Source organism: Nyctereutes procyonoides, unplaced genomic scaffold (genome assembly GCF_905146905.1).
Source record: "Nyctereutes procyonoides isolate TBG_1078 unplaced genomic scaffold, NYPRO_anot_genome, whole genome shotgun sequence".
In the NCBI taxonomy this organism is placed as follows: Eukaryota; Metazoa; Chordata; class Mammalia; order Carnivora; family Canidae; genus Nyctereutes; species Nyctereutes procyonoides.
In genome coordinates this window covers 18,925,481-18,948,932 of record NW_026575037.1, presented here as the reverse complement: position 1 = coordinate 18,948,932, position 23,452 = coordinate 18,925,481, and the positions used below count along the sequence as shown (strand labels likewise).

The 23,452-nt window shown below is 57.5% G+C and overlaps 2 protein-coding genes across 3 annotated transcripts in view; one reads left to right on the top strand and one right to left on the bottom strand.

Moving 5' to 3' along the window:
* CAMK1G (calcium/calmodulin dependent protein kinase IG) overlaps positions 1 to 1,030 on the top strand; it is a 29,611-nt gene extending 28,581 nt beyond the window's left edge. The window contains exons 12-13 of the mRNA XM_055319359.1: positions 311 to 433; positions 773 to 1,030. Coding sequence (XP_055175334.1) covers positions 311 to 401 — 91 coding nt within the window. The 3' untranslated portion in view covers positions 402 to 433; positions 773 to 1,030. The remainder of the gene's footprint in view (positions 1 to 310; positions 434 to 772) is intronic.
* Positions 1,031 to 2,358: 1,328 nt separating this feature from the next.
* LAMB3 (laminin subunit beta 3) overlaps positions 2,359 to 23,452 on the bottom strand; it is a 39,205-nt gene continuing 18,111 nt past the window's right edge. For both annotated transcript variants that reach the window (XM_055319356.1, XM_055319357.1), the window contains exons 7-23: positions 22,240 to 22,303; positions 21,688 to 21,881; positions 19,320 to 19,440; positions 18,383 to 18,571; positions 16,573 to 16,728; positions 16,024 to 16,220; positions 15,553 to 15,664; positions 14,130 to 14,508; positions 12,767 to 12,927; positions 12,407 to 12,627; positions 11,983 to 12,180; positions 11,278 to 11,422; positions 7,545 to 7,752; positions 6,988 to 7,129; positions 6,411 to 6,587; positions 5,491 to 5,644; positions 2,359 to 2,864 (exon numbers count right to left, since the gene is read on the bottom strand). In XM_055319356.1, the coding sequence (XP_055175331.1) occupies positions 2,728 to 2,864; positions 5,491 to 5,644; positions 6,411 to 6,587; positions 6,988 to 7,129; positions 7,545 to 7,752; positions 11,278 to 11,422; positions 11,983 to 12,180; positions 12,407 to 12,627; positions 12,767 to 12,927; positions 14,130 to 14,508; positions 15,553 to 15,664; positions 16,024 to 16,220; positions 16,573 to 16,728; positions 18,383 to 18,571; positions 19,320 to 19,440; positions 21,688 to 21,881; positions 22,240 to 22,303 (2,955 nt within the window). In that variant the 3' untranslated portion in view covers positions 2,359 to 2,727. The remainder of the gene's footprint in view (positions 2,865 to 5,490; positions 5,645 to 6,410; positions 6,588 to 6,987; positions 7,130 to 7,544; positions 7,753 to 11,277; positions 11,423 to 11,982; positions 12,181 to 12,406; positions 12,628 to 12,766; positions 12,928 to 14,129; positions 14,509 to 15,552; positions 15,665 to 16,023; positions 16,221 to 16,572; positions 16,729 to 18,382; positions 18,572 to 19,319; positions 19,441 to 21,687; positions 21,882 to 22,239; positions 22,304 to 23,452) is intronic.

Sequence of the window (23,452 nt, the reverse complement as noted above, 5' to 3'; positions counted from 1 at the left end):
TGTTTCTGGTTTGCTCCCCTGTAAAATCGCATTCACCTGCTCAGCCCACCTCATAAAGGTGCTTACAAGGTCAGGGAAGCAACGGGAGCTGCAGAGGCTTGCAGAAAGCGGAGTACGCGCAGTGGTGGGCGCTAGGTTTCGAGTGTCTGGAACCATGGTGTTTTGCGGGCCTTTGTGGTCATCTTTGTCCTTTCTGCGAGGGCCTGTACTCCATGGAGGGAGGGCTGAGTGGAGGCCACACCAGGGGAGCCACGCAGCCTGTCCCCACTCCTCCAATGCTCCACAGCCCGCTGCCTCATTTACCTTCCAGGAACTACAAATCCGAGGTCATGGTGCCTGTGAAAGCCGGTGGCAGTTCCCACTGCCGGGCGGGGCAGACCGGAGTCTGTCTCATTATGTGATCCCTGGAGCCCACGCAGGTGTGGATTTTCAGGTGAGGCGACTCAGAGCTGGGGGGGGTCTGGGGGGGTGCAGGGTCAGTGTGGGGGCTCAGGGAGGGCTCCCATCCCAGGAGGCGAGCCCGGCTGCAGAGTCGCAGGGACCTGATGCTGTGAGTGGCACCGGGAGCTACGGGCCCACGTGCCCACCCAGACCCCCCCTCAACACATGCTCCTGCCTCCAAGCTGCCAGCCAGTGGCTGGCGTGGGCTCCGGAATGTGGTCGCCTGCCCACCGGCGTGAAGGACAGGCGGCTGTGTGGGGCCAGGCCCGGGGTCCAGGGTGGGCTCCAGCTGACCCAGCGCCCTGCTGATCACCTCCCCATCCTGCCCCAGGCCCAAGGCAGCGCCACAGCCTTCAGGATGCAAGAGACAGCAAATCGGTGACGCGGTACTGTCCGGAGGTGTCACCCTGGCCAGATGCCTCACCCAGTCCCCATGAAGTCAAACTTGGAAGTTGACTGTTTTCATTTCAGCTGCTAAGTCGCCTCTCGCTTCTCTTCTTCTCTGTCCCGCCCTGAAAACCAGGGGCATTATTCTTGTCCCTCCCTGGTTTTCTTGTGCTCCGGCCCCTCCAGCTTCACGCTCGGTGTTGTGCTCAATAAAATGGACATATTTTTCTCTATGAGGCTTTGTTTGGTTCTTCTTCTTTTTTTTTTAAGATTTTATTTTTATTTATTCATGAGAGACAGAGAGAGAGAGAGAGAGAGAGGCAGAGACACAGGCAGAGGGAAAAGCAGGCTCAATCCCAGGAGCCCAGGATCATGACCTGAGCCAAAGGCAGGTGCTCAACCACTGAGCCACCCAGGTGCCCCTCATTTGATTCTTAGAGTCACACGTGGCTCTGGGGTTTCCGAGCCTGTGTGGAGCGGAAGGTGTACTGAGGGCTTGGGTTCAGGGTAGAAGCCGGCAGGGTAGGGGCTGACACAGACTGAGAGCGTAGCGGGTGCCAGGTACTTAGTGACATGAGTTACATCTGTTTTTTTTTTTTTTTTTTAAGATTTTATTTATGTATTCATGAGAGTGAGAGAGGCAGAGACACAGGCAGAGGGAGAAGCAGGCTCCATGCACCGGGAGCCTGACGGGGGACTCGATCCTGGGTCTCCAGGATCACGACCTGGGCCAAAGGCAGCGCTAAACCACTGAGCCACCCGGGCTGCCCAAGTTACATCTGTTGACTCATTTACTCCTCACAACTACCCCCGGGGTAGGCTCTGTTGGAGCTCCGGCATCCATCCCCCTAATGACTGCATTAGATGATCACGAATTTAAAGTCCGGCCCTGCCCGGCCCTGCCCCATCTGTGACCCTGGGGGGACCAAGACAGCCTTCTGTGCCTTGGTTTCCTCAGTCGTCAACTGGGAACAGCAGCACCACCGACAGGAGATAGCCCAGACGGAGCATGTAGCACCGGGCTCAATAAACAACTAGCATGATAAATAGTGATCAAGAAAATGTAGATAGGATGCCTGGCCCACGGCAGGGCCCGGGTTAGCACTGGCACATTCACGCCGTCTCCACATATGCCACACGCACAAATGCACAACCATTAGCAACCTCTCTTAGAGATCCCAAGAGACACAGATTCCGCCTCTGGAGCCGTGTGGATGTGGACACAATACTTCCCTTCTCTGGATTTCTATTTCCTCGTCGGTGAATGGGAACCCGGATCGCCACTCAAAGACCAAAATCGCTTGTCTGGTCTCTCAAGGATGGGATCTGTTGGATCCTGGGGCAAAGGGGTCGAGTTGCCCCAAGTTTGGGTGACGAGCCAGCAAAGTGGGGTAGCCTATGCCTCATGTGCCACCAAGCCTTGGGCTTGAGCAGGGGAGCCCCCAGGAACCCCACGTGGGAGACAAGAATAAGCGACAAATGTTTACTTAATGCGGAGACAGACCGTTGTCTCTCTTTCAACATCCAGACTCCTTTCCAAAGATTTTTATTGGGCTTTTTGTTTGCACATCATTGTTTTGGTTAAGTTTGCGTGTTCATCCAGGATTCGGCCTCGAGGGAAGATGAAGGGCAAGGACACAGCCCAGCCAGGCGCGCACCTCCCCTCGGGAGCTCCACGTCGCCACGACATGGCCCGCCTCCACCTCTGTCCCTCACATGTAGTTTCCCATCAGCGAGGGCTCAGCTGCAGCCCAGAATAATCTTAACAGCTGCACACCAGGGGGGTCCGGGCTGTGCTTTAGGCTGTATAAAAGTCTCCTGGAGCTGTATTCCAACCCCGTCTGTCCTCCAAAAGTAAAGAGCGTAGATGAGCAGGGCCAGGGGCTGGAGGCCGGCCCATCACTTACAGGTGGCATAGTAGAGCACTCGCTCATTGATGTAGTCTCGGATCTGCTCCACGTGCTTCTCCAGCCCCGTCAGGTCTGCCGAGCGAAGCTGGATGGTCTGGCTTCCCCGAAGCAGCTCCGACTCCATGTCTGAGGGCAGATGGAACAGCAAGGGGAGGAGGAGGAGCTGGTGAGATACCCAAAGACGCCCACCCCTTCCTTCTCTTCCCACCCACCTGGAAGCAGCACCTGCAGGAGGAATCACCTGTGTGGAGCCTGGACACTGGAGCAGGCCTCTCCGGCCTCAAGGCTCTCCCCCACCACCCACATTCTTAGTGAAACCAGAGCCAGGAAGCCCCTACCCTCCTCCTCTGCTCTAGTTGGGACTCTCTCAGTTGTCTCCGACTGATGAGGGAGGCCACTGTCATCAAGATTAACAACCTCTAGGACTCAGCTGCCGTCCCACCAATGACCCTCAAGTGGGCACCACTTGAGGCCAAAGAGCCAAAGAGCCGACTAGGAGACCAGAATTCCTCTGCACTTTCCCTCCCCCAAATGCCACTCCAGATAAATCTAGTCCACTCGCTCTGGTCTGTTCTGCATAACAGCACGAGACCTGTCGCCCTACACAAGAGGCCTTTCTACCATGCTCACGAGAGCCAGCACCCAGCCTCAGCCTCAACTCTCCTAGGAATAGGGAGGGGGTCGCTGCCTCACAAGGCTCCAACCTGAGGCAGCTCTAGCTGTTAAAAGTCTTCTCATGAAGCCAGAATCTGAACATTTCTGCTTCCACCCAAGTTGTCTCAGGGCCATCTCCTAGGGGTATGGGAATATCTGTGCTCCGCCTCCCACAAGGAAGTCCTTTAAGTGTCTGAGGCCACATCTTCTCAGAAGAAATCTCCCTAGTTCCTTCACCCCTTCTTCATCTGACATGATTATTGAGCCTTCTCTACCTCCCAACCCTGGTCGCCCTCCCTCTGCTACGTGGAGGCTTGTCCATCAATCTCCCTTCTGAGGATGTAGTAGCCACCACTGAACACCATCCGCAAGGTGAGATCCCACCAGCAGAGTGTAACAGGGATGTTACTGGGCTGACATCCAGCCAGTGGGCTCCCACACAGACCCACAGACTGATCACATATTGAAATTTTAGCAGCTGCTATTGTGTTCCCTGACCCTCGCCCCCAGAGCCACCCACCCACCCACCCTATGCATGATCTTTCCCCAAATCCTGCAATGAAAGGTAAATTCCTGCAGACAGGTAAATAAATACCTGTCCCATTGCTCAACTCGAGCCTCTTCTGGTTGGTAAATGTGTCACATACCGGTGACTAAAGATTTTTAATATCCCTGAACCATTACTCCCCTTACATTGGATGCTTTGTATTTACTCGCTCTTTCGACAGCAGCAGGATGCTGCTGACGTACACGGAGCTCACGATCACTCAAAACCCTTGGGTTTTTTTTCAGGTGACTAAGAGTTCACGTTTGCTGATCACTTACCAGTTACAAAATGTTTTATCATTTTACCAGTTATAAAGTGTTTTTGGGCATGTGAGCCCCTGAGAAGCCAGCCCTCACCTGAACTGTACTTGCAAGTTTAGGCTCAAAAAGGCCAGAATGGAAGATAATACTTCTCTTTCGTTCTCCCCTGTTAGTTTCAGCCCATCCTGGTAGACTTCTGAGATGGCCCTAGAATTCTGGTTCTGCGGCCTAAGGTATGAATGACCTGTTGCCACCCACAGGTTTGATAAACTCTTCGTCTTCATGTAAAACACTGATGGCCAAAGGCAGGGTGGGCACTGACCCAGGCCCCTGGGCTCCCCCATCCAGGTCAGCAGCTCACCCCTCAGGGATGGCTGGCCACAGCCTCCGATCTACCCACTGTCAACTCACCAGCCCAGCCTTCTCCATGGTGTCTACCTGCCTCGCCAAACAGATTTTTGCCTGTTCTCTCTCTGAAATTCAGAGACATTCCATTTGGGACATTCCCTGGACACACCAGGGCACTGACCCATCATCGCGTCTTAGAGACTGAGCCCAGTCCCTGGAAATCCCTGTTCTCCCTGTTCTCCGAAGAACCTCAGAGCCCTTTTGAAAAAACTACTTTTGTGCTGCTGCCATATTAAAAAAAAAAAAAAAAACCTTTGGATGGTTCCCTACTGCCTCCAGCGCTGAGTCTACCCCTCTCGTGCTGGCACAGAGTCCAGCCCCATGGACCCAGCCACACCGACCCCAGGCCACTTCTCTCCCACCCGTTCTGATCCTCATCACTGCTCCTGTCCTGGTCAGTGCTCCTGCCTCCACCTTCAGAACGTGTCTTGTTGCCTCCTACCCACCCCATCTCAATGTTCCTGCTTTCCCTCACAGCCTCCCCCAGGCCTACACATCCTTCCAGGCCTATGTCAAATCGTGTCTTTCTGAACATTACCTTCACTGAACATGTCTGAGGGAAATGTTTGTCCACAGGGCACTCACTATGCGGGCTCCTGTCACAGATCCCCTTGTGCTATTGAACAATTTCATTCCTCTTGCAGGTGACCAGAAAAATGGCCCCATCTGGATTGCAAGCTCTTGAGGGTAAGTCTTATGCGCACGTCACATTCCCCACAGCCCCATGAGGAAGTGCCTCATACTTCCTAGGAGCTTGGGAAAGCCTTACCGGTCTCATCCCCTTAGCACTCGTAGCTCTGACAAGGATGGGCCTCAGAAGCCCTGGGTTGGGACCGGCCTCCTGGGATGCTCAGGAGTCCAAGGCCCAGGACTGTCCCCTCACCTTTCATCCTGTCCATCATCTCCATGGTCTCCCCAAACAGCTCTTCTGCCTCTGTCTTGACGCTCAGGATCCGGTTGCCCTGATCCCCCAGCATGGGACTCCGACCCAACTGATCCTTCAACTCAGCATATTTTTGCTTCATCCTCTCAAATCCCTGAAAAAGGTCAGACAGTCTCAATGCCACCATCCTCATCATCCAAAGTCCTAAAGACCTTTGGCTAAAGCACTCGATATCCTCCCAATCCCTACACAGGGATGAGGAGCCCGCTGATACTCCTCGGTGTGTTACTTCGGCCTGTGAAAACCTCTAGGCCCCAAACTGTACCTTACACTTCTTCAGTATTTCCCTCCCTCCACCTGTGGCTCCTTTCCCACCTAACTTCCCACACAGGGCCACACGCTTAGTTGACACTTAGCAGTGGACTTGGCAGCCAGGCCACTATCCTGGGACAATGGTACATGGGAGACCCAGAGGATAGCTCTCGGACCGCCTCTCTGACATAATTCTGACAATGATGGGACCCAGGTGAGGCTAAATCAAGACTGCCTGTCTGGGGTGTGTAGCCACGACCGGGGACAAGCTCTGGATTAGATGTCAAGGAACTTGCTCTGTAGGGGAGCTTTGGGCCTGAGCAAAATTACCCCTCCATCAGGTAAACCTGTTTACCATCAGGTACACAGGGAGGGACTGGACTAGATCATCTGCAACACCCTTGAACTAGTTCCCCGGAGGCAGCCCGAGGTAGAGTCCAGATGCCAGGCAGGGTCAAGGTGAGCCCTGAAGCCTTTTCCAGTGATTCTAGAATAACATGCTCCAATTGCTTTTGGGCCCAGGGTCTCATAGAGTGTACCAAGTGCCCTCCTGCTCAGGACCCTCACCCTGGCTGGTGTCGCCCAGCACAACCTCCGCCCGCTCTCACCTCCTGGACGCTCAGCGCCTGCTGCTCAGCGCCCTCTGAGAGCTGCTGGGCCCTCACTGCCTGCTCCTGCTGCTGCCTGGCCCTGCGGCGGAGCTCGGCCAGCCGCACTCGGAAGTCACCCAGCTGCTCCGTCATGCTGGCCACCAGTCTTTCCGCCGGCCCCAGGACCTGCTGAACCTTTGTGGGGAAAGAGACCTGGGTTGTGGTGGGTCTCACAGGCAGGGGCCTCGTCCTTCCCCTGTCCAGCGCATCAGGCCACCTCCAAACGGGACACCAGTACTCACCACTATCCCCCTGCTGATCCCCCATCTATCTGTCCCCTGGCATCCAGGCCCCCTCCCTCTCCTGCTCAGCTGATCCCCTACCCCCTCCCCCACCCCGGCTGCAGCCCAGAGCCCACCCCTGGCCTTCTGCACCCAGCCACGGGACCAGAAAACCAAGGGCTCAAAGCCAGGTCCAGAGCTCACAGGCCTCCCTCTTTTAGGTCCCCTTCCAGGTCACCTACTGGCATTTTCTATATCTTGGGCCTGAATCTGTTCATTCCCAAATATGGCCAAAGGAAGCCACACCACCTCACCTCAGCAACCCTTTCCTGGATGAGCCGAAGGGAGCGGCTGGTGCCTTGCATGGTGTCCTGCGCTTCCTGCAGCGCCACCGTGCCCTGGCGCAAGTTCCCCACTACGTCCTCCACCTGGCCCTCCGCTGCGTGGGCTCGGCTCCTGCGGCCCGGGAGTGGAGGGCAGATAAGAGAAGGGGTGGACGGTGAGCGGATCGATGTGCAGCTTCACGCACTCACCAGTTCAAGAGAATACCCTGCCCAGCCAGGACTAAAAAGGGGGTAGCTTTTCTCTCCCGGGCCCCCGCCAAGCAGATGTGATGACTGTATTATACCTGAGATGCCCTTTGGGCACAGCCTGTCACACGGAAGACGGGGTCACGCCGAGCAAAGTTTACCCTGGCCGCTGTTTCTCACCTCGCCAGCCCCCAGCACAGTAAGCACCCCTCTCGCCTCCCGGCCCTCTGCACCCCCCTGACATGTACTGATTCTCTTCCCTCTTCCAGCACCCAAAGGACCCGGGGAGCAAAACACCAGCCCAGCCCTGGGAGGGAGAAGCTCAGGTCCTAGGGCCATACCTGGCCTGCTCGGCCGCCGCCTGGAGGCTACGGGCCCGAGCAACGTCCTGCTTGGTCTGCGACAGCACCAGGTCCACGTTGGGAAGCCTGGCGGCAATGGCCTGGATCTCGTTCATCTTCCGCAGGACGGTGGCAGAGTCCGTGGGCAGCCACAGGGCCAGCACGGCCTCGCTGACCTCCTGGATGGTGGCCGCATCAGTGTCAGGGTCTGGAAGACAGCGGCCGCCCGTCAGACCCGGGGAGCCTAGCCACCTCCCCGAAGAGCAGGGCTCTCTCCGGGCCCGCACCCGCGCAGGGACACTCGGGGACCCATTCTTGGAACTTCCGGGCATGCGGCGGTGGGGGCTGACTGTGGGCACAGCTGTGGCGACTAAGTGGCTGCCGCTACAGGAAACTGCAGGCTGGTGAGAAGGAGGTGGTGCCAGACAGCTGGGACTGAACAATGCCTGCAGCGCAAACAGAATCAGCCCTAAACTGCGGAGAGCGGCGGGAACCAGGCCCGCTTCCCTGGCACGAAGACCCCTTCCGCGTGCACCTCCCCACGTGCACCCCCCGCGTGCACCCCCCCCCCCGGGTGCACCTCCCCGGGCCAGAGCGCTCGTTGCTACAAAGACCGATGAGGTCTTTGCTCAAATGTCACCTTCTCAGAGGGGCTGGCGCTGGCCACACGATCCAGAATCACAACCCTCCCTCTGTGCCAGCACCCCGGGGTCTCCTTCTCTGCTTTATCTTTCTCCCTGAATGTGAACAGGGGTGTTTATCAACCCCCCCAAGTGCTGAGCCCTCAACTCATGGATCCTTGCTTTCCTTTACCCCCCTAGAAGCCCCGCGGCAACGGCAGGGACTGGGTGTCGTCCGTAGCCCCAGCCCCTGCCCCAGCGCCTGGCCCACCGAGGCGCCGGGTGTCTGCAGAGTGAATGAAGGATTCAAGGACCTCCAGACCCAGGCCTCTCCCCTACCATTCCAGCAAACGGGGGCAAAGCAAATGGCTTCTCTAAGCTCGCTTTCCAAATCTGTGAAATGGAAATAAGGACCCACAACCTGAAGGGATGAGATGAAACAATCCATCAGCAAGGATTTCACCACCCGGCTCTGGGTCAGGGAGTAAAGGTCAGAGGTACAGAGGTGTGGGGTCTCCTCCCTATCTATCTCCCTCCCACCTTTACAGATTCCAGGGATTGATGGAGTAGGGGTGGGGGTGAGGAGGGGGCGGGGAGGGGGCGCCTGCCCACCCAGATGCTTTGTCCTGGGGCTTGAGGCCAGCAGGTGGGGAACCGAGACTGCAAATCAAATCAGACTCAGTCCCTGTCCTCACGGAGCTCAAAACCTAGTGGGACAGAGGGGCGTCTGGGTGGCTCATTTGGTTGAGCATCTGCCTTCGGCTCAGGTTGTGATCCCAGAGTCCTGGGATCGAGTCCCGTGTCAGGCTCTCTGCTCTGAAGGGAGCCTGCTTCTGCTTCTGCTTCTGCCTCTCTCTGCATTTCATGAATAAATAAATGAATTCTTAAAAATACAACCCAGTGGGACAGACAGGCACATAACCAAGGAAGGCCCGCCTGAGGGACTCGGGTGAGCACAGGGAACTCAGATGGCCACTGGAGGAGCACCCTAACCCAGTCTGATGGGGCGGGGAGGGGGGTGTTGGGCTATGGGGGGCTCCTGAAGAGTGGGCCAACTAGAGGATTCTCAGAGGAGGCAGAGGACTTAGCCAGAGCAGAAGAGGTGGGGCGCAGGGGCACAATCCAGAGAGAGGAAAAACATTAGGAAAAACTGCATGTGTGTCTGTGTGTGTCTATGTGTCCATCTAATAGTACAATCATCTAGAGTGTGGATGAAGAATGAGAAGAATCCTACCCACATTTCCCTCCAAGCTGGACGCCCTTGGGCAGGTTACTTAACCTCCCTGTGCCTGGAGCCCTCCTCTGCAAAGTGGTGGGCAATCAGGATTAAATCATGTAATACCTGTGAAGCACTCACAACAGCGCCAGGCACTCAGTGAGAACTCGATAAGCCTGAGCTGTGATTTCTGTTAATTCCATTTGAAGACCTCGGAAAAGGCCACGCATCCTCCGTCCTCCAGAGCCCTTCCACGCATCCCCCACGCGGAGCCGCCCACAACAGCAGCAAGCACCTGCGCCCCCTGCACAGCACTCTGGACACCAAAACCCACTGCCATGGAGACGGCAACAACAACCGGGGCCCTTTGCAAGGGTCGTGCCTCTCTCAGGCCCTGCTCCTTCTCCCTGCCCCTGGTCCTGCCAAAAGACTTGACCTGAGACACGCATATAATCAACAGGACAAAAGGGTCCCCATGGCCCAGCGACTCCCCACCTGTTCATGTGAGCCCAGGCTGTACCCCAGAGCCTTGCCTCCCACCCTGGTCAAGGCTGAGGCCATTCAGCCTCACTAGGCTCTGCTTGGGGGGAAGACTTCCTCATCTGTGAGTCCAAACCCCAAACGTGGGCCTGCCCCTTTGTCCATGTCTCTTGAGCACCATGTCTTTGCCTCCACTTACCCCCATTCTGGGGTTCCCTGGGAGGCCAACTCCAGCCTGGCTTCAGGCAAGCCCTGGCTGCCAGCAGACCCTCCCTGCCACTCTCCAACCTGCCCTCCACACTCAGGAGGGGGTTTGGGCCCGTTTGGAGCCAAGGCACAACAGTAGCCAGAAGAGCCCTGTCGTAACACCAAGCCCTCAGCTCCTATTAACTGGGCTCCCAGCCAAGTAAATTCCCGGGCAGGGACCAAAAATCTAATAATATCAACTCCTATTCCTGAGGCAACGTTAATTTTTTAAAACATGCTTTACATCAGTTACTAGGTTCCCCAGAAGAAACGTGAAATACTACCATCCTGGTTTGCAGAAGCAAAAGATGAGGAAAAGCGAGAAAAGCAATCCGCTCAGAAGTCACAGGTTTCCTGGGTCCTCCTATCCAGGGGTCTCTCTACTCCAGGGCAGCAAGAGAGGGGATCTGGTTCATTTATCCCTTCAACCAAGACTGGGTGCTTTTCTGTGGTCCTGTCTTATGTTGGGTGCCAGTGACACGGTGAACAGACAGCCATTCCCTGCCCTCCCGGACTCTAGAGTCTGGTTGTGAGACTAATGAGACACGTGTAGACAAATGAACTCGGCAACCACAGGCTTGGAGCAGTGTGATGAAGGTCAGATGATGAAGGTCAGATGTTGGGGGGTGCAGGGGAGTGAGGCGGACCAGATAGGGGGGTCGGGAGAGGCCCCTCTGGGGAGATGGTATTTTCAATAGACCAAGACCATGAGGGGGGCATAGAACTGGCAACCTTGGAATGAGCATTCCAGGCAGAGAAAGAGCACATCCAGGTCTCTGAGGCAGGTAAGAGCCAACCTGGTCAAAGACGGGCGGGGAGCAAAGCAGGGAAAGACACGAGGCCACACCCAGGAGGGGAGCAGAGGCCGAGATAACCCGGAGAATGAGGGAAGGCCAGCCCCCGTGGGCTGTGATCCCACTTGCACATTTTTCAAAGATATCTGAGGATGTTCTGGTGAGAGTGAGCCATGGAGGAGCAGGAGGGGAGGGGGGAGCGTAGCTGAAGGGCTGTGCTCGCCATCCAGGTGAGCCGTGGGCACCTGGCCCCGGTGGCCTGAGCTGAGTGGAGGAGGCAGCCAGCTGATGCTCTGCACTGGGGACAGGGATCGGAGGGGCTGGCACCAGGCAGGAGTCCAAATATTGGGGGTGGGGGGGTGGGGGGGCAGGCTCACCTGACAGGAAGTCCCGGACCTGCTGGATGAGGAACCGCATGCGCCTGACATCCTCCTCCATCTGCGAGCGGCTGGTGCTCACCTGGGTCTCCAGGCGCTGGGCGTCTGACTGGACCTTCAAGGCGGCTTTCTCGGTGGCCCTGATCTGCCAACGCACACGCTAGGTCAGCAGTGCTCGAGGCCCCAGGAGAGCCCCTCAGCAGCCCGCAGGGATTCTGTGGGCACCCGCTACCCCAGGTGGACCTGGGAAACACTGGTAGCTAACCTGGTTTGGATCTGCAAGAAATGACCTGGGAGTCAGGGGGAAAACTCTGAGTCGGCCCCAAACTCTACCTCTCTCTTGCTGCGGGGCCGCAGACAAGTTACCTAACATCTCCTTTAGGCTTTTACAGTCTCCTGACTGTAAAATAAAAACTAACTCAGGGGCAGCCCTGGTGGCTCAGCGGTTTAGCGCCGCCTTCGACCCAGGGTGTGATCCTGGAGACCCTGGATCGAGTCCCACGTCAGGCTCCCTGCTTGGAGCCTGCTTCTCCCTCCTCCTGTGTCTCTGTCTCTGCCTTGCTCTCTCTCTCTCTCTATGTCTATCATGAATGAATGAATGAATGAATGAATAAATAAATAAATAAATAAATAAATCTTAAAAAAAAAACTGACTGTCCCCTCAGCCTTTCCCTACGTGTGCCCACCCACCTCGGCGGCACCTACCATCTCCCTGGTCTGCTGGAGCTGGGCGTTGAAACGCTGCAGCTGCTCGGCCACCTGCCCGGCCATCCGGAAGGCCCCATCCGCCCTGGGGAGGGCACCTCTGCAGTGAGAGCCACAGGCCGTGCCGTTGTCTCGGGGACACAGCTCTCCAGGGCACGCTCCTGGGGTACAGGCCGTCTGCCGGGAGCCCCCGCAGAGCTGGGGAGAGAAGGAGGCGTCAAAGAGGGTACCCAAGGCTCCCCCACAACCTCTCCCATCCCACACCCAGGAAACAAACAGCCAGACATCTCCACGGCAACCGGGCACCAGAAGCTTGTCTCCTTGGCAACCCCGGAGCACACCCACACGGGCGAGGGGCCAAAGATCAGGAAGGGGCAGCTGGGGTGTGACCAGCGGGGGCAGCGGGCTCCAGGCCATGAGTCACCTTGTTGATAGTCGGCGTCAGATCAGGCAAGGAAGCCATCTCCAACCTCAGGGCCACGAGCTGGGGACCCCCGACTCCGGCTCCTCCTCCCAGCTGACCCTCCAGCCTCTCTGCCTCTCTCCGGCTGTCCCTGAGCTGGAAGAGCCGGCGGGAGCCGTCGGACACCTGCTGAGCAGCCCGGGAGGACCGCTGGTAGGCCGCTGTCAGCACCCGGAAGGCGCCTGTGGGAGGACAAGGGGGAGCCGAGTCGCGCGGGGCCCCGGCGGCCTGGAGACGCAGGGGGAGCCGAGCGGGGCCCGGGTGGCGCGGTGGCGCGGTGGCACACGGCCGGCGGGCAGCTGTCGGAGCAGCACTGCTCACCTGAAGGATTGGCACCGCTTAGCCTTTCAAAGTGCTCCTTCTTGCTCTGATACGTCATGAGGAGGTGCTGGAAGCTCCTGTCCAGATTCTTCAGGTCTCCCTGGAGGGACAAGGTCTCCTCCTCGACGGGCAGGTCAGGCTGCAGGCCCTGGAGAGTCCGCCTGAAACCCAAGGGGAGCTTTCGGTAAAATACGGGAGGGGGCTGCCTCCCCGGAACCTGCCAGCCCGGCGGGGAACCCCTGAGCCAGGAAGCGCGGAGGTCTTCAGCAAGGCAACGGGGGGACGCCACCGGCTCTGGGGCATTCTGCGCGACGAAGGCCGAGACAGAAGCCACAACCGGCCTCCATCCCTCGGCAGGCAGATCACCGAAACCTCTCCTTCCTCGACTTGTGTGACTCGACACTCCTGGGCCGGCACCACCTCCCCAGAACTGGCTTCCATGGGGAGTATCACCTGGGGCCCCTTTCTCCCTGGCTGGCTGCAGGCTGGCTCAGGCACCCCTACACCAGCTGTACCCCCCGCCTGCCAGGCTCCCAAGTCTCTCCTCTGCAGCCCACACCCCCCGCCCAGGAGCACCCAGAGCAGGGTCGTCTCCACCCAAAGGGGGTCAGGACCCAAGAGCCCCGGCCCACCGAGGTTCCTCTCTCCCCATCCCCTTCGCTGATCCCCAACCACCAACTCCCATAAGCTTTGCATTCTTTACCGACAGGCTTTGCTGCGGCATGGCAGGTCCTTCCGTGGAACCCCCTTCCGTCCTGCACTTCCAGCCCACCGAACACCCCCGGGCTCGCTACTCAGTCTGGAGACTTCGGTCAATCACACACCTGGACGTCTGGCTCTAGGCACCAAAAGTCGGCTAGTGCTCGGGGAGTGCAAACTAATTATAGAAACTTCCAGAACCAAACCTTATGAAGAAGTCGCCTCCGCCGGTAGGAAGGAGGTGTGGGTGGGACCGCTCCCATTCCAAAGGCAAATACGAGTTATTTTTAGAGCCCCTGCCTCTCGGATGCCCTGCACCAGGGTGACTAATCCAGAGCTGACTCTCTCCCACGGGCAGCGCCGGGCACTTGAAAGAACACCGGGGCTCCTGCCTGTGCTGAGTCCCAGCTCTGCTCCTCTGTAGCCGCATGACGGTCACGTCACCTATCTGTGCCCGTTCCCCCATCTCCCAAGACAGAAGCAGTGACACCCACCCCAGTGACCTCACGGGACCATTGTGACTGTTCCAAGGGGAAGCGCGTGTGAAAATGCTCTGGAAGCTGTAAAGGGCTGTGCCAAAGGAAGGAGGGACCCGTGTGGGCCACTTCCGCGACCCCGCGTGACGTAATTCTTCTGAGTGCTCGGCAGGGAGAGGAGAGTTTACCTGATGGAGAAAATGGCATTGGCCACCTGGGACAGCTCCTGCTCGGTGGCCGGGGCACTGGAGAGGATGGCTTGGATCTGCTCCATCTTGCTCCTGGCGTCCGCGATGCAGGAGGTGAGACCAGGATCCTCCAGACCCAGCCCCGGCCACGGGCTGGCGGTGGCATTGCGGAGGCTGCTGAGTCGCAGTGCCCGGCCCCGGAGGTCGGCGTCGTAGTTCTGGAAGCAAGGGTGGCAGGCCACGCACACCGGGTAGCGGTCACAGTAACCTCGTTGGCACTGGTCGCAGCGGGGGCCGGTCAAGCCGGGGCGGCAGAGGCAGCGGCCCGAGGCCTTGTCACAGCCTGGGCCCTCTGTTCCCCGGAAGTCACAGTCACAGGCTAGGGCGGGTAAGGGTGATGGTCAGTGGGGGCGTCGGGAGGGTACAGGCAGGGGCACCCTAGTGGCCTGCCTTTGGCTCAGGTCATGATCCCGGAGTTCTGGGATCGAGTCCTGCGTCAGGCTCCATGCATGGGGACTGCTTCTCCCTCACCTGTGTCTCTGCCCTCTCTATGTGTGTGTCTCACATGAATAAATAAATAAAATCTTTAAAAAAAAAAAAAGGAAGATAAAGGCACATGGTGGGGAGAGCCTGAAGCGGAGGTCTGACCCCAGGGCCCGGCTACAGGACTTAGGATAAAGGACGGTCGAGGCCACAGTAAAATCACGGCCACGCCAGCAAGGACGGCAAGCCTCTACTGAGCACCGACCGTGTGCCAGGTGCCAGTGCCAGTGCCAGTGCCAGGCACCGCGCCAGGTTAGACACCCGGCCGCTCACACAGGCAAGCGCTCCACCTTCGCGGCCACCCTGTGACACACCTAACCGCCCCCATGTCCCCATGTGTGTGGATGGAGCAACAGTGGTATTAAATGCAATGTCCCCTCGGGAAACCGAGCCCTCGGGGGAAGCCACTCGCCCAAGTCACCTGGTAAGAGAGGCCACGCCGAGACCAGACCTCGGTCTGCACACTCCGGGTCCCGCACTCTTTGGCTACGGGTCAAGCCGACCCCGGGGAGATCACACCTTTCCCCTCGGGACTCCCTTCCTCCATCTAGGGAGAAACTGCCCCGCTCCCTGCCGCTGCCCTGGAGACGGCTTGTGGGAGATGCCGGGTCAGGGAAACGGGAGCGGAGCCACCCTCGCTCGGGTCACGGGGACGGGGGACCTGACGTCCCCCTGGGGCTGGGGGCTAAGCCCGCTGGCTGGAGCCCTTGCGGGGAACGTGCGCCCCCACGATGCTGCCAGGACCACAGCACCTGTCCTAGGACGGGACGTCCTCCCATAGCACAGACCGTCCCACACGCCCTCTGCCCGGAGCCCATGCAGGTGCTCAGCACCCCCCACCCCATGCCTCAGCGTCCCCTCCGGCTCAAGAAGCACCCACCACGGCATCCCGAGCCCGCGTCTCCGTAGGTCCGGTCGGGACACTGGCGAAGGGCCGCAGCATTGCACGTCAGGCCACCAAACCCTTCTCGACAGGGGCACTGCCCTGTGAACTGTGGAGGAGAGCACTGTGAGGGAGCGTCCCTCGCAGCCCCGGCCTGGCCCTGGCCTTGGGGACCGTGTCCCAGAGCCGTGGTGAGCACAGCGTCCGGGACGCATGGACCGCTTGCAGCTCGCCGCGGCCCCCGGAACAAGGGCTCCCACCCAGACCCAAGCTCAGAAGCCAGAGCCTGCTTGGCCCCGCAGAAGGCCCTGAGCCACACGGGGAGGGACATCGGGTGGCTTCCCCAAGGAGAGTGGGGACAGACGCAGCCCAGTCTGGCTTTGGGCAGCGTGGAGGGGAGACACAGGCTGGTGATCAAGGAAGGCCTCCTCTCCTGCTGTGGGGCCCTCGGGGCCACCCCCTCTTTACCTGGTTGCACTGGGGGCCGAGGGCATTGTGAGGGTCACAGGCACACGGCTCACAGCCCCGGCCGCTGGCCAGCTTCCAGTGGTAGGGAGCGCACTGGTCACATTTGGGGCCCACCACGTGGGGCAGGCACAGGCACTGTCCAGTCTCCTCATCACAGGGCAGGTCCCGGCGAGACCCCAGGATGTTGCAGTCGCAGCCTGCAGGGGGGAGGGTTCCTGAGCTCACAAGACACCCACAAGGCACCCCTAGACGACACTCGTCGGGGACAGGGTCCCGCCTGGGAAAAGAACCAGGCAGGGTCGTTCTTTCCAGATAACCTGGCTGACTCACAAGGCCACTGCGTTTTCCTGCGTGGCACCGGGCAGCCGGGCCTCCCTCCCTCCCTCCCCCCTTCCTCCCTCCCTCCTTCCCTCCGCCTGACTCAGTGCCACCTGCTAACCCAGGCCTGTGCTGCCACCTGCTGGAGGCTCAGGGTGCAGCACTGGGTGCCCCCCCACCCCAATCTTCCCGGTGAATTCCCAGGCTGGGTGCCCCCCCCCACACACTCACGGTGGCAGCCCTGCGGGTTGGCATAGGTGAGTCCCGTAAATCCTGGCTTGCACAGGTCGCAGCGCTCCCCCTGCACGTGCTCCTTGCACACGCACTGCCCCGTCACCGGGTCGCAGGGAACCCCCGGCACAGCCCCGTCGGGATCACACTCGCAGGCTGAGACACAAAAGCAGCCACCACAGTGAGAATAAAGAAGAAAAGCAGAAAGCTAAGAGCCCATCTAGAAGCCAGACTGCCCGGTTCAGATCTTTATCCCACCAGTCACTGGCTTACAGCCTTGCAACCTTAGTCCAGTTACCTAACCCCTCTGTGCCTCAGTTTCCTCATCTGTGAAATGGGGATAATTATACGACTCTCACGGATTCCCTACGGGGAGTAAAATGAGTGAATGAAAAGCAGATAGAACAGTGCTTGGCACAGGGTTAGGTACGAACGATGGAAGTTTTTGTGGTCATTATTTCCAGAACGACTGCTATATATATATGCCAAGCGCGGAGCTGGGCACGCTTGCGTGTCGCCTTATGTAGTCGTCACGACAACCCTGAGGGGGGGGAGCACACTCAAGGGCACCCAGCAAGTAACTGCGGGGGAACAGAGGCCAACTTGTCTTCCTCACTCTTTCCATAAACAAATAACAGCAAGAGGAAGTGAAGCGGCCCTCTCCCACCCCCACACCCCGACCTCTTGCAGGCCTTTCAAAGTGCAGATTTTCATTTGGGGACTATAAAAAATAGTGAAAGGGAATAAAGGGGAAAGGAGAAAAAATGAGTGGGAAATATCAGAAAGGGAGACAGAACATGAGAGACTCCTAACTCTGGGAAACGAACTAGGGGTGGTGGAAGGGGAGGTGGGCGGGGGGTGGGGGTGACTGGGTAGCGGGCACTGAGGTGGGCACTTGATGGGATGAGCACCGGGTGTTATTCTATATGTTGGCAAATTGAACACCAATAAAAAAAAATTTATAAAAAAAAATAAGAAACAAAGTGCAGATTTTCTTCCTCCATCCAAAAAAAGCCGGGCTGGGATCGCTTCAGTCCGCTCTGCTCTCTCTCCTCTCTCACCCGTGGGCCCCTGTGGGACACGCTGGGTACCGCTGGGTGTTCCATGCATATGTTCCTTCAGGAGCCCTCTCTGCAGCATCACCTGGCGTTGTGGCTGTCATGGTCCTAGGACCTGAGGACCTAAGGCATCTCCCTGCCACGGAGGAGCTCTCAGTACTGGGGGAGGTCGGAAAATACAGAGCAAACGACACCACCGCGTGGCAAGGGCAGCAACACGTACGTGGACAAAGTGCTTGGTCCGCCTTTTTCACTAGGGTTTACACTGCCAAACAGCGTGTGTGTGTCTTGGCAGCAGGAACTGCGTCTGATATTTACTTTCGCGTCTCCTGTGTCCAAAGTAAGGGCTACATAACTTGATGGACGGATTGATTGATGGTCCAGAGAGGTTAAGTGATCGGCTTAGAAGGGCACAGCTAGGGCAGCCCGGGGGGGGCTCGAGGTTGAGCACCTGCCTTCAGCCCAGCGCCTGATCCTGGGGAGCCAGGGTCGAGTCCCACGTCAGACTCCCCGCAGGGAGCCTGCTTCTCCCTCTGCCTGTGTCTCTGCCTCTCTCTGTGTGTCTCTCATGAATAAATAAATAAAATCTTTTACATTAAGAAAAAAAAAAGAAAAAAAAGAAGGGCACAGCCCTTAAATCAACTGCCTGCAAGTCCTGACAAACAGCCAAGGCCTTGTGCTTCCTGGGGGCTCATGTGTCCCCAGGGACACATGCTCTGGTGATACCCGGGGTCCCCAGAGCCCCTACTCACGGATACAGGTCTCCTGAATGGGGGCCCCTGGACGCCGGTTGCGGAAATAGTGCAGCTGACACCGCTCACAGTTCTTGCCCTCCGTGTGGTCCCGGCAGTTGTCGCACACACCTCCATGTGCCCCCTGGCTAGCGGCGAACACCGCTGGGTCGAAGTGACAGGTCTCTGAGTGCCCGTTGCAGTCACACCCTGAAAAAGGAGAGTCCCAGGGCTGACCGTAGACCAGCACCGCTTCCATCCACAAAGCACGTTCCACGCTAACGCACGGGCATCTCTTGCAACTCTGCAAGGTGCTCAGGTCTAGGAAATGGGGAAACTGAGGCCCAGAGAGGGCTTGTGTGACTCCTTTAAGGTGATAGGGCCAGGAAGAAAGTAGTGTAAGAAGTCAGGCCTCCTAACTCCCGATGTGGGAACTAACCCAAGAATAACATCTGGGTTGGGCCAAAGAGGGAGCCCTTGGAATGGTCCAGCCCTCCCCCACTGCCTGTGCGGATCTCCTGATGGGTCACTGCCTGTCTCTGGGCTGGGGACCCTTGTTTCTCCTACTTGTGCAGAGAAAGGCCCTGACTCCAGGAGGCCCTCTGAAGTAGGGAACGAGATCCGTCCTACACAGGACAAGGCACCTGACAGGGACAGAAGAAAGAGGATCTGGGGAATCTGGGGATATCATAAAAGCCATGTGGCAACAGTAGCACGCACCAGCCTTGGTCCCCTCAGGCCTTGCTAAGAAGGAGTCTGGGGAGGCAGAGGGTGGTTGCAACTCAAACTCTTTCCATCCCCGCAGAGTAAGGAGAGCTTACGCTACAGGGGTGCAGTCAAGTTGGATTTAAATAATAAAGAATAGATTCTCCCTGTGTCCAGGTAAGATCATTGAGGCCCACCGGGGCCAGCACCCCACCCAGCCACTACAGGGGAGGGGGTGAGTCCAGGGCCATACGTTGGCATTCATGGGGGTCCTGGTCATCTGCAGGTCTCCAGGGCTGATTGTTGTAGAAGGGCGCACAGCGTTCACAATTGGGGCCAGCAGTGTTGTGTTGGCAGACGCAGACGTCATGGACCTGGGAAAGGGGCCACCAGATATCAGGACTGTCCAATTATCAAAGGACTGTCCCAGCGATGGACCGGCCACCTTCCACCCAACCACTCAGGGTCCAGCTCAGACCCCACCTCCTCCAGCCCTCACTCAGCTCCAGTGACACTCCCAGCTGCCTGCTTGTGTGCTATCGTGGGTGTATTATGTGTGCGTGCGTGCACGTACCTGCCCTTCTCATCCAACTGGGCTTTTAAAAGCTCCTTCCTGGGGCGCCCAGATGGCACAGTCAGTTGAGCATCTGACACTTCGTTTCTGCTCAGGTCCTGATCTCAGGGTCGTGGGATCAAGCCCTGTGTCGGGCTCCCCGCTCAGTGCAGAGCCTGCTTGGGACTCTCTCTCCCTCTCTCTCGCCCCTTCCCCCCACCCCGTGCTCATATGCGCTCTCTCTCTCTCTCTCTCTCTCAAATAAATCTTTAAAAAATAATAATAAATAAATAAAAGCTCATTCCTCGGCCCTGGACATCCCCGTGATGCCAAAGCAGCACCTGGAAGGGGCCCGGATACCCCTACTGGCAAACTACGATTCTAGAACTTCGTGGGCCCTCTGGAGATTTATATTCCAACAATCTTTTGACTGTGGCTGTTTGGCTAATGGGGCCGCTATGATCAGTTGTTAGTAGACTCATTAAGATATAAAAATAGAGCAGTTATTATGTGCTCATTGTCTTCCAAATTGAGCCCGACACCCTCAGCCTGGCATTCAAGACCTGTACTGTGTACGCCCCATCTTCAGTTCCCAGCCCGAACAGCACAGCCCAGCTGAACCTCCAGCTGCGTCCTGCACGAGCCCTGCTTTTCCCCACCTCTTGGCCTTTACCAAGATGTTTTTCTTTCTGCCCGGAATTCCCTTCTTTCTCCCCCTCACCAGTAAGAACCTGCCAGCTAGAATGGCACCTTCTTCACCAGCCCCCGCCCCCCCCCCGCCCCGGTTCCTCTAATTCCGTGGATCTCAATCCTGGATGCAACTCTACAATCACATGGGAAGCATTTTTTTTAAAAAATGTCATTGCCAGGCCCAATTGGATCCAAATCGCAGGGACAAGGCCCAGACATGGATACTTTTTTAAAGTGGTGATTCGGGGGTGTGCCCAGATTCCAGAGCCCCTGGGGCCGGGCGTGCCCTGTCCCTCCTCTGCAGCCCACGGCACATTGTATTCCTCATCCGTCAGCAGTCCTGTTGGGCCTGTGCTCTGCTCATTCGTCTCCAGGCCCTAATAGATGACACATTCCTGGAGCCGGTCACCCTCTGGCCTCCTCTGAAGCCCTGGGTAGGGGCTGGCCCAGGGGTGGGAAGGACGAAGCTGCCCAGGGCTCATTTCACCTGTGTTGCCCTCGCAGGCCATCTTATAGGATTGCCTTATATGATCGCCAGGGGAAATGAGCTCCTGTACGTTAACAGGACCGAAGCCCCAGCTTCCGGGCCCAAAGTCCTCTCTCCTCTACTGGTGGTGCTTACATTTGGTTTGGAGGCAAAACCCCCCAACCAGGGTGGCTGGTGAAGCTGGAGCTTCCCCCTCCCCTCCCGGGTGCCTCTGACTCACCCACTCTGGGGGAGACTCTGTTCCCTCTCCCTGCCCCCGATCTCGCCACTAGATGGGACTCTAGAGTCCCCAAAGCCAGGCCTCTCCGCATCCCCGGGAATGCTGAGAATCACCTGGAAGCTTTAAAAACCAATAATAGAATTGGAATATCTGAGGATGGAGGTCTGGGCAGTTTTTTTTTCTTTTTCTTTTTTTTTTTCTTTTTAGCTCCCCGGCAAGACCCACACATGTGCGGACACGTAACTAAAACTCAAACCACTCCAAGCCATAAGGCAGGCTTGAGGAAGCGCTACACACTTCTGCCCTTTGAGGCCACGGTCACTTGGGACTCGTTTCCACCGTTGCTAAAATGTCAAATACCCAAGTCTTACATTTAAGGCCCTCCCTGTTTCTGTTTTTTTTTTTTTTTTTTAAGATTTTATTTACTTATTCATGAGAGACAGAGAGAGAGGCAGAGACACGGGGAGAGGGAGAAGCAGGCTCCATGCTGGGAGCCCAACGTGGGACTCAATCCCCCAACTCCAGGATCACGCCCTGGGCCGAAGGCAGGCGCTCAACCGCTGAGCCACCCAGGTATCCCCCTCCCTGTTTCATAGGAGCCCCAAGAATGGCCTGAGCCTGCCATCGGCCTTGCCCTCTGCCCAACACCTTCCCCAGCCCAGAGCTGTCACCTGCACAGTGGTGGAGGGGCCAGCGGGGGCTCCGGGTTGCGGGGCACAGCGGTCGGCGTGGCCATGGCAGAGGCAGCGGCCCTGGAGACGCAGCTGGGACACGGCGTAGTAGGCACTGGGCGGGTGGTAGCCCCTCTGGGGCACCGGGGCCAGCCTGGTAAAGTTGACTCTCAAGTTCGTGATTTCCCCCAGCTCTGAGAGGGGGCATGCAACAGGGAAGGAGGGGGGAAGGGGGAGGGAAGGGAAAGAAAGGCCGTGAGCGCAGAGTGTGGGCCTCCCCATCTCACCACCCCATCGTCCCTGCCTTCATAAGGGAGGTGATATCAGGGGCCATCCGCCTCAGCCCGTGGCCCTCCACGACAGAAAAGACTCGTCAACCACGCTGCCCGTGGAATAAGCAGGGTATTACATCCCACCAGGCAGACAGGAATATGAGAGACCCGGGAATTTCTGAGACTCAAGCTCCAACCAACCAACCACGTCAAGTCCCAGGGCGCCAAATTTTGCTCCTCACCCCAGGTCCACCCAAGCCAGAGGAGGAGCCACACTGACCTCGAATTTTTTGACTTTGAGTGGCTGGGATCCCAGATGCTAAATCCATAATGTGAAGCTGAACCTGCAGAGAGAGGGCGAAGAAGGGAAGGCCTGGCGTAGAGGTACATGGGGTACCCCAAGCTCAGAGGAAGTCTCCCTTTTCATCCAGGCCCTACCTGGAACCTTGAGGTTGCATGTGACCGTGCATGTGAGGCCTGCTACCACCCTGGGAGAGAGAGATGATCACTGGGCCCTAAATGTGTGTGTGTGTGTGTGTGTGTGTGTGTGTGTGAGCGTAGACAACTCTCCTCTCCACTTGAAAATACAGATAGCCCAAGAACTTCCTGATTTCCTTGAGTCAAAACCAGTGGTGAGATATATAACGTACACACAAGGGTTTAGGGGATAGTAATTTTCCAAGCACCTTGGATGAATGAGAAGGTCCAGGGTGCAAGGATTCATGGATGCGCTCACCACCACCCTCTAGACAACCCCCATCTCAACTGCGTTTCTCCTTTTGAATCCAAACAGCTCATTCTATGGGATTTCATCTGCCTATCCCAGAGTTTTCCTGACAGCCCTGCACGAATCAGGAAGAAGTCCCATGTTTCAATCTGGAATGTAGGGAAGGTGGTTAACACGGATGTGGGTTCGGCTGTAACCCAGGAGGACTCGCTCCTGCAAAGGAAAGAGGCACTGCCCATGGGGAGGGCAGCGCCCGGAGCACTGGGTGCCCAGCAGAGCTGCTCTGAGGGAGCAGGAGCCAGAGAGGGGAGGACAGAGCACAAGGCCTCCCTTGGGTGGCCGTGGCGGGAAGGGGAAGGGTAGTTACGAAAGAAATGTGAGAAGCGTCCCCCCAGGTGGGATGAGTGGGGGAGCGAGTCCTGAGCTGTTTTCAGAGGCAGGTTCTCTGTTTCTCACTCAGGGTTTAAGGTCAGGTGACCCGGAGCTGTGGCTTGTACCTGAATTTCCCCAAGGACCAGGTGGAGGGATTAAACTGAGAGAGCTCGTTCTTGTGTTAAACCCTATCAAGGTGAAATCAGAGCTCAAATTTGTGCAATTTGCTTACTTGAATCTAAACCAACCATCTCACGCTCCTTGCACCAAAGCAAAGTGCCTTGTACCTTTTCCACTATGGGGACGTGCCAACGGGCCGGGGGCAGTGGCCAAGGGGGAGGGCAGGGTTGGGTTATGCGGTGCCCTCAATGTGTTTTTGAAATATTTCTCCTGA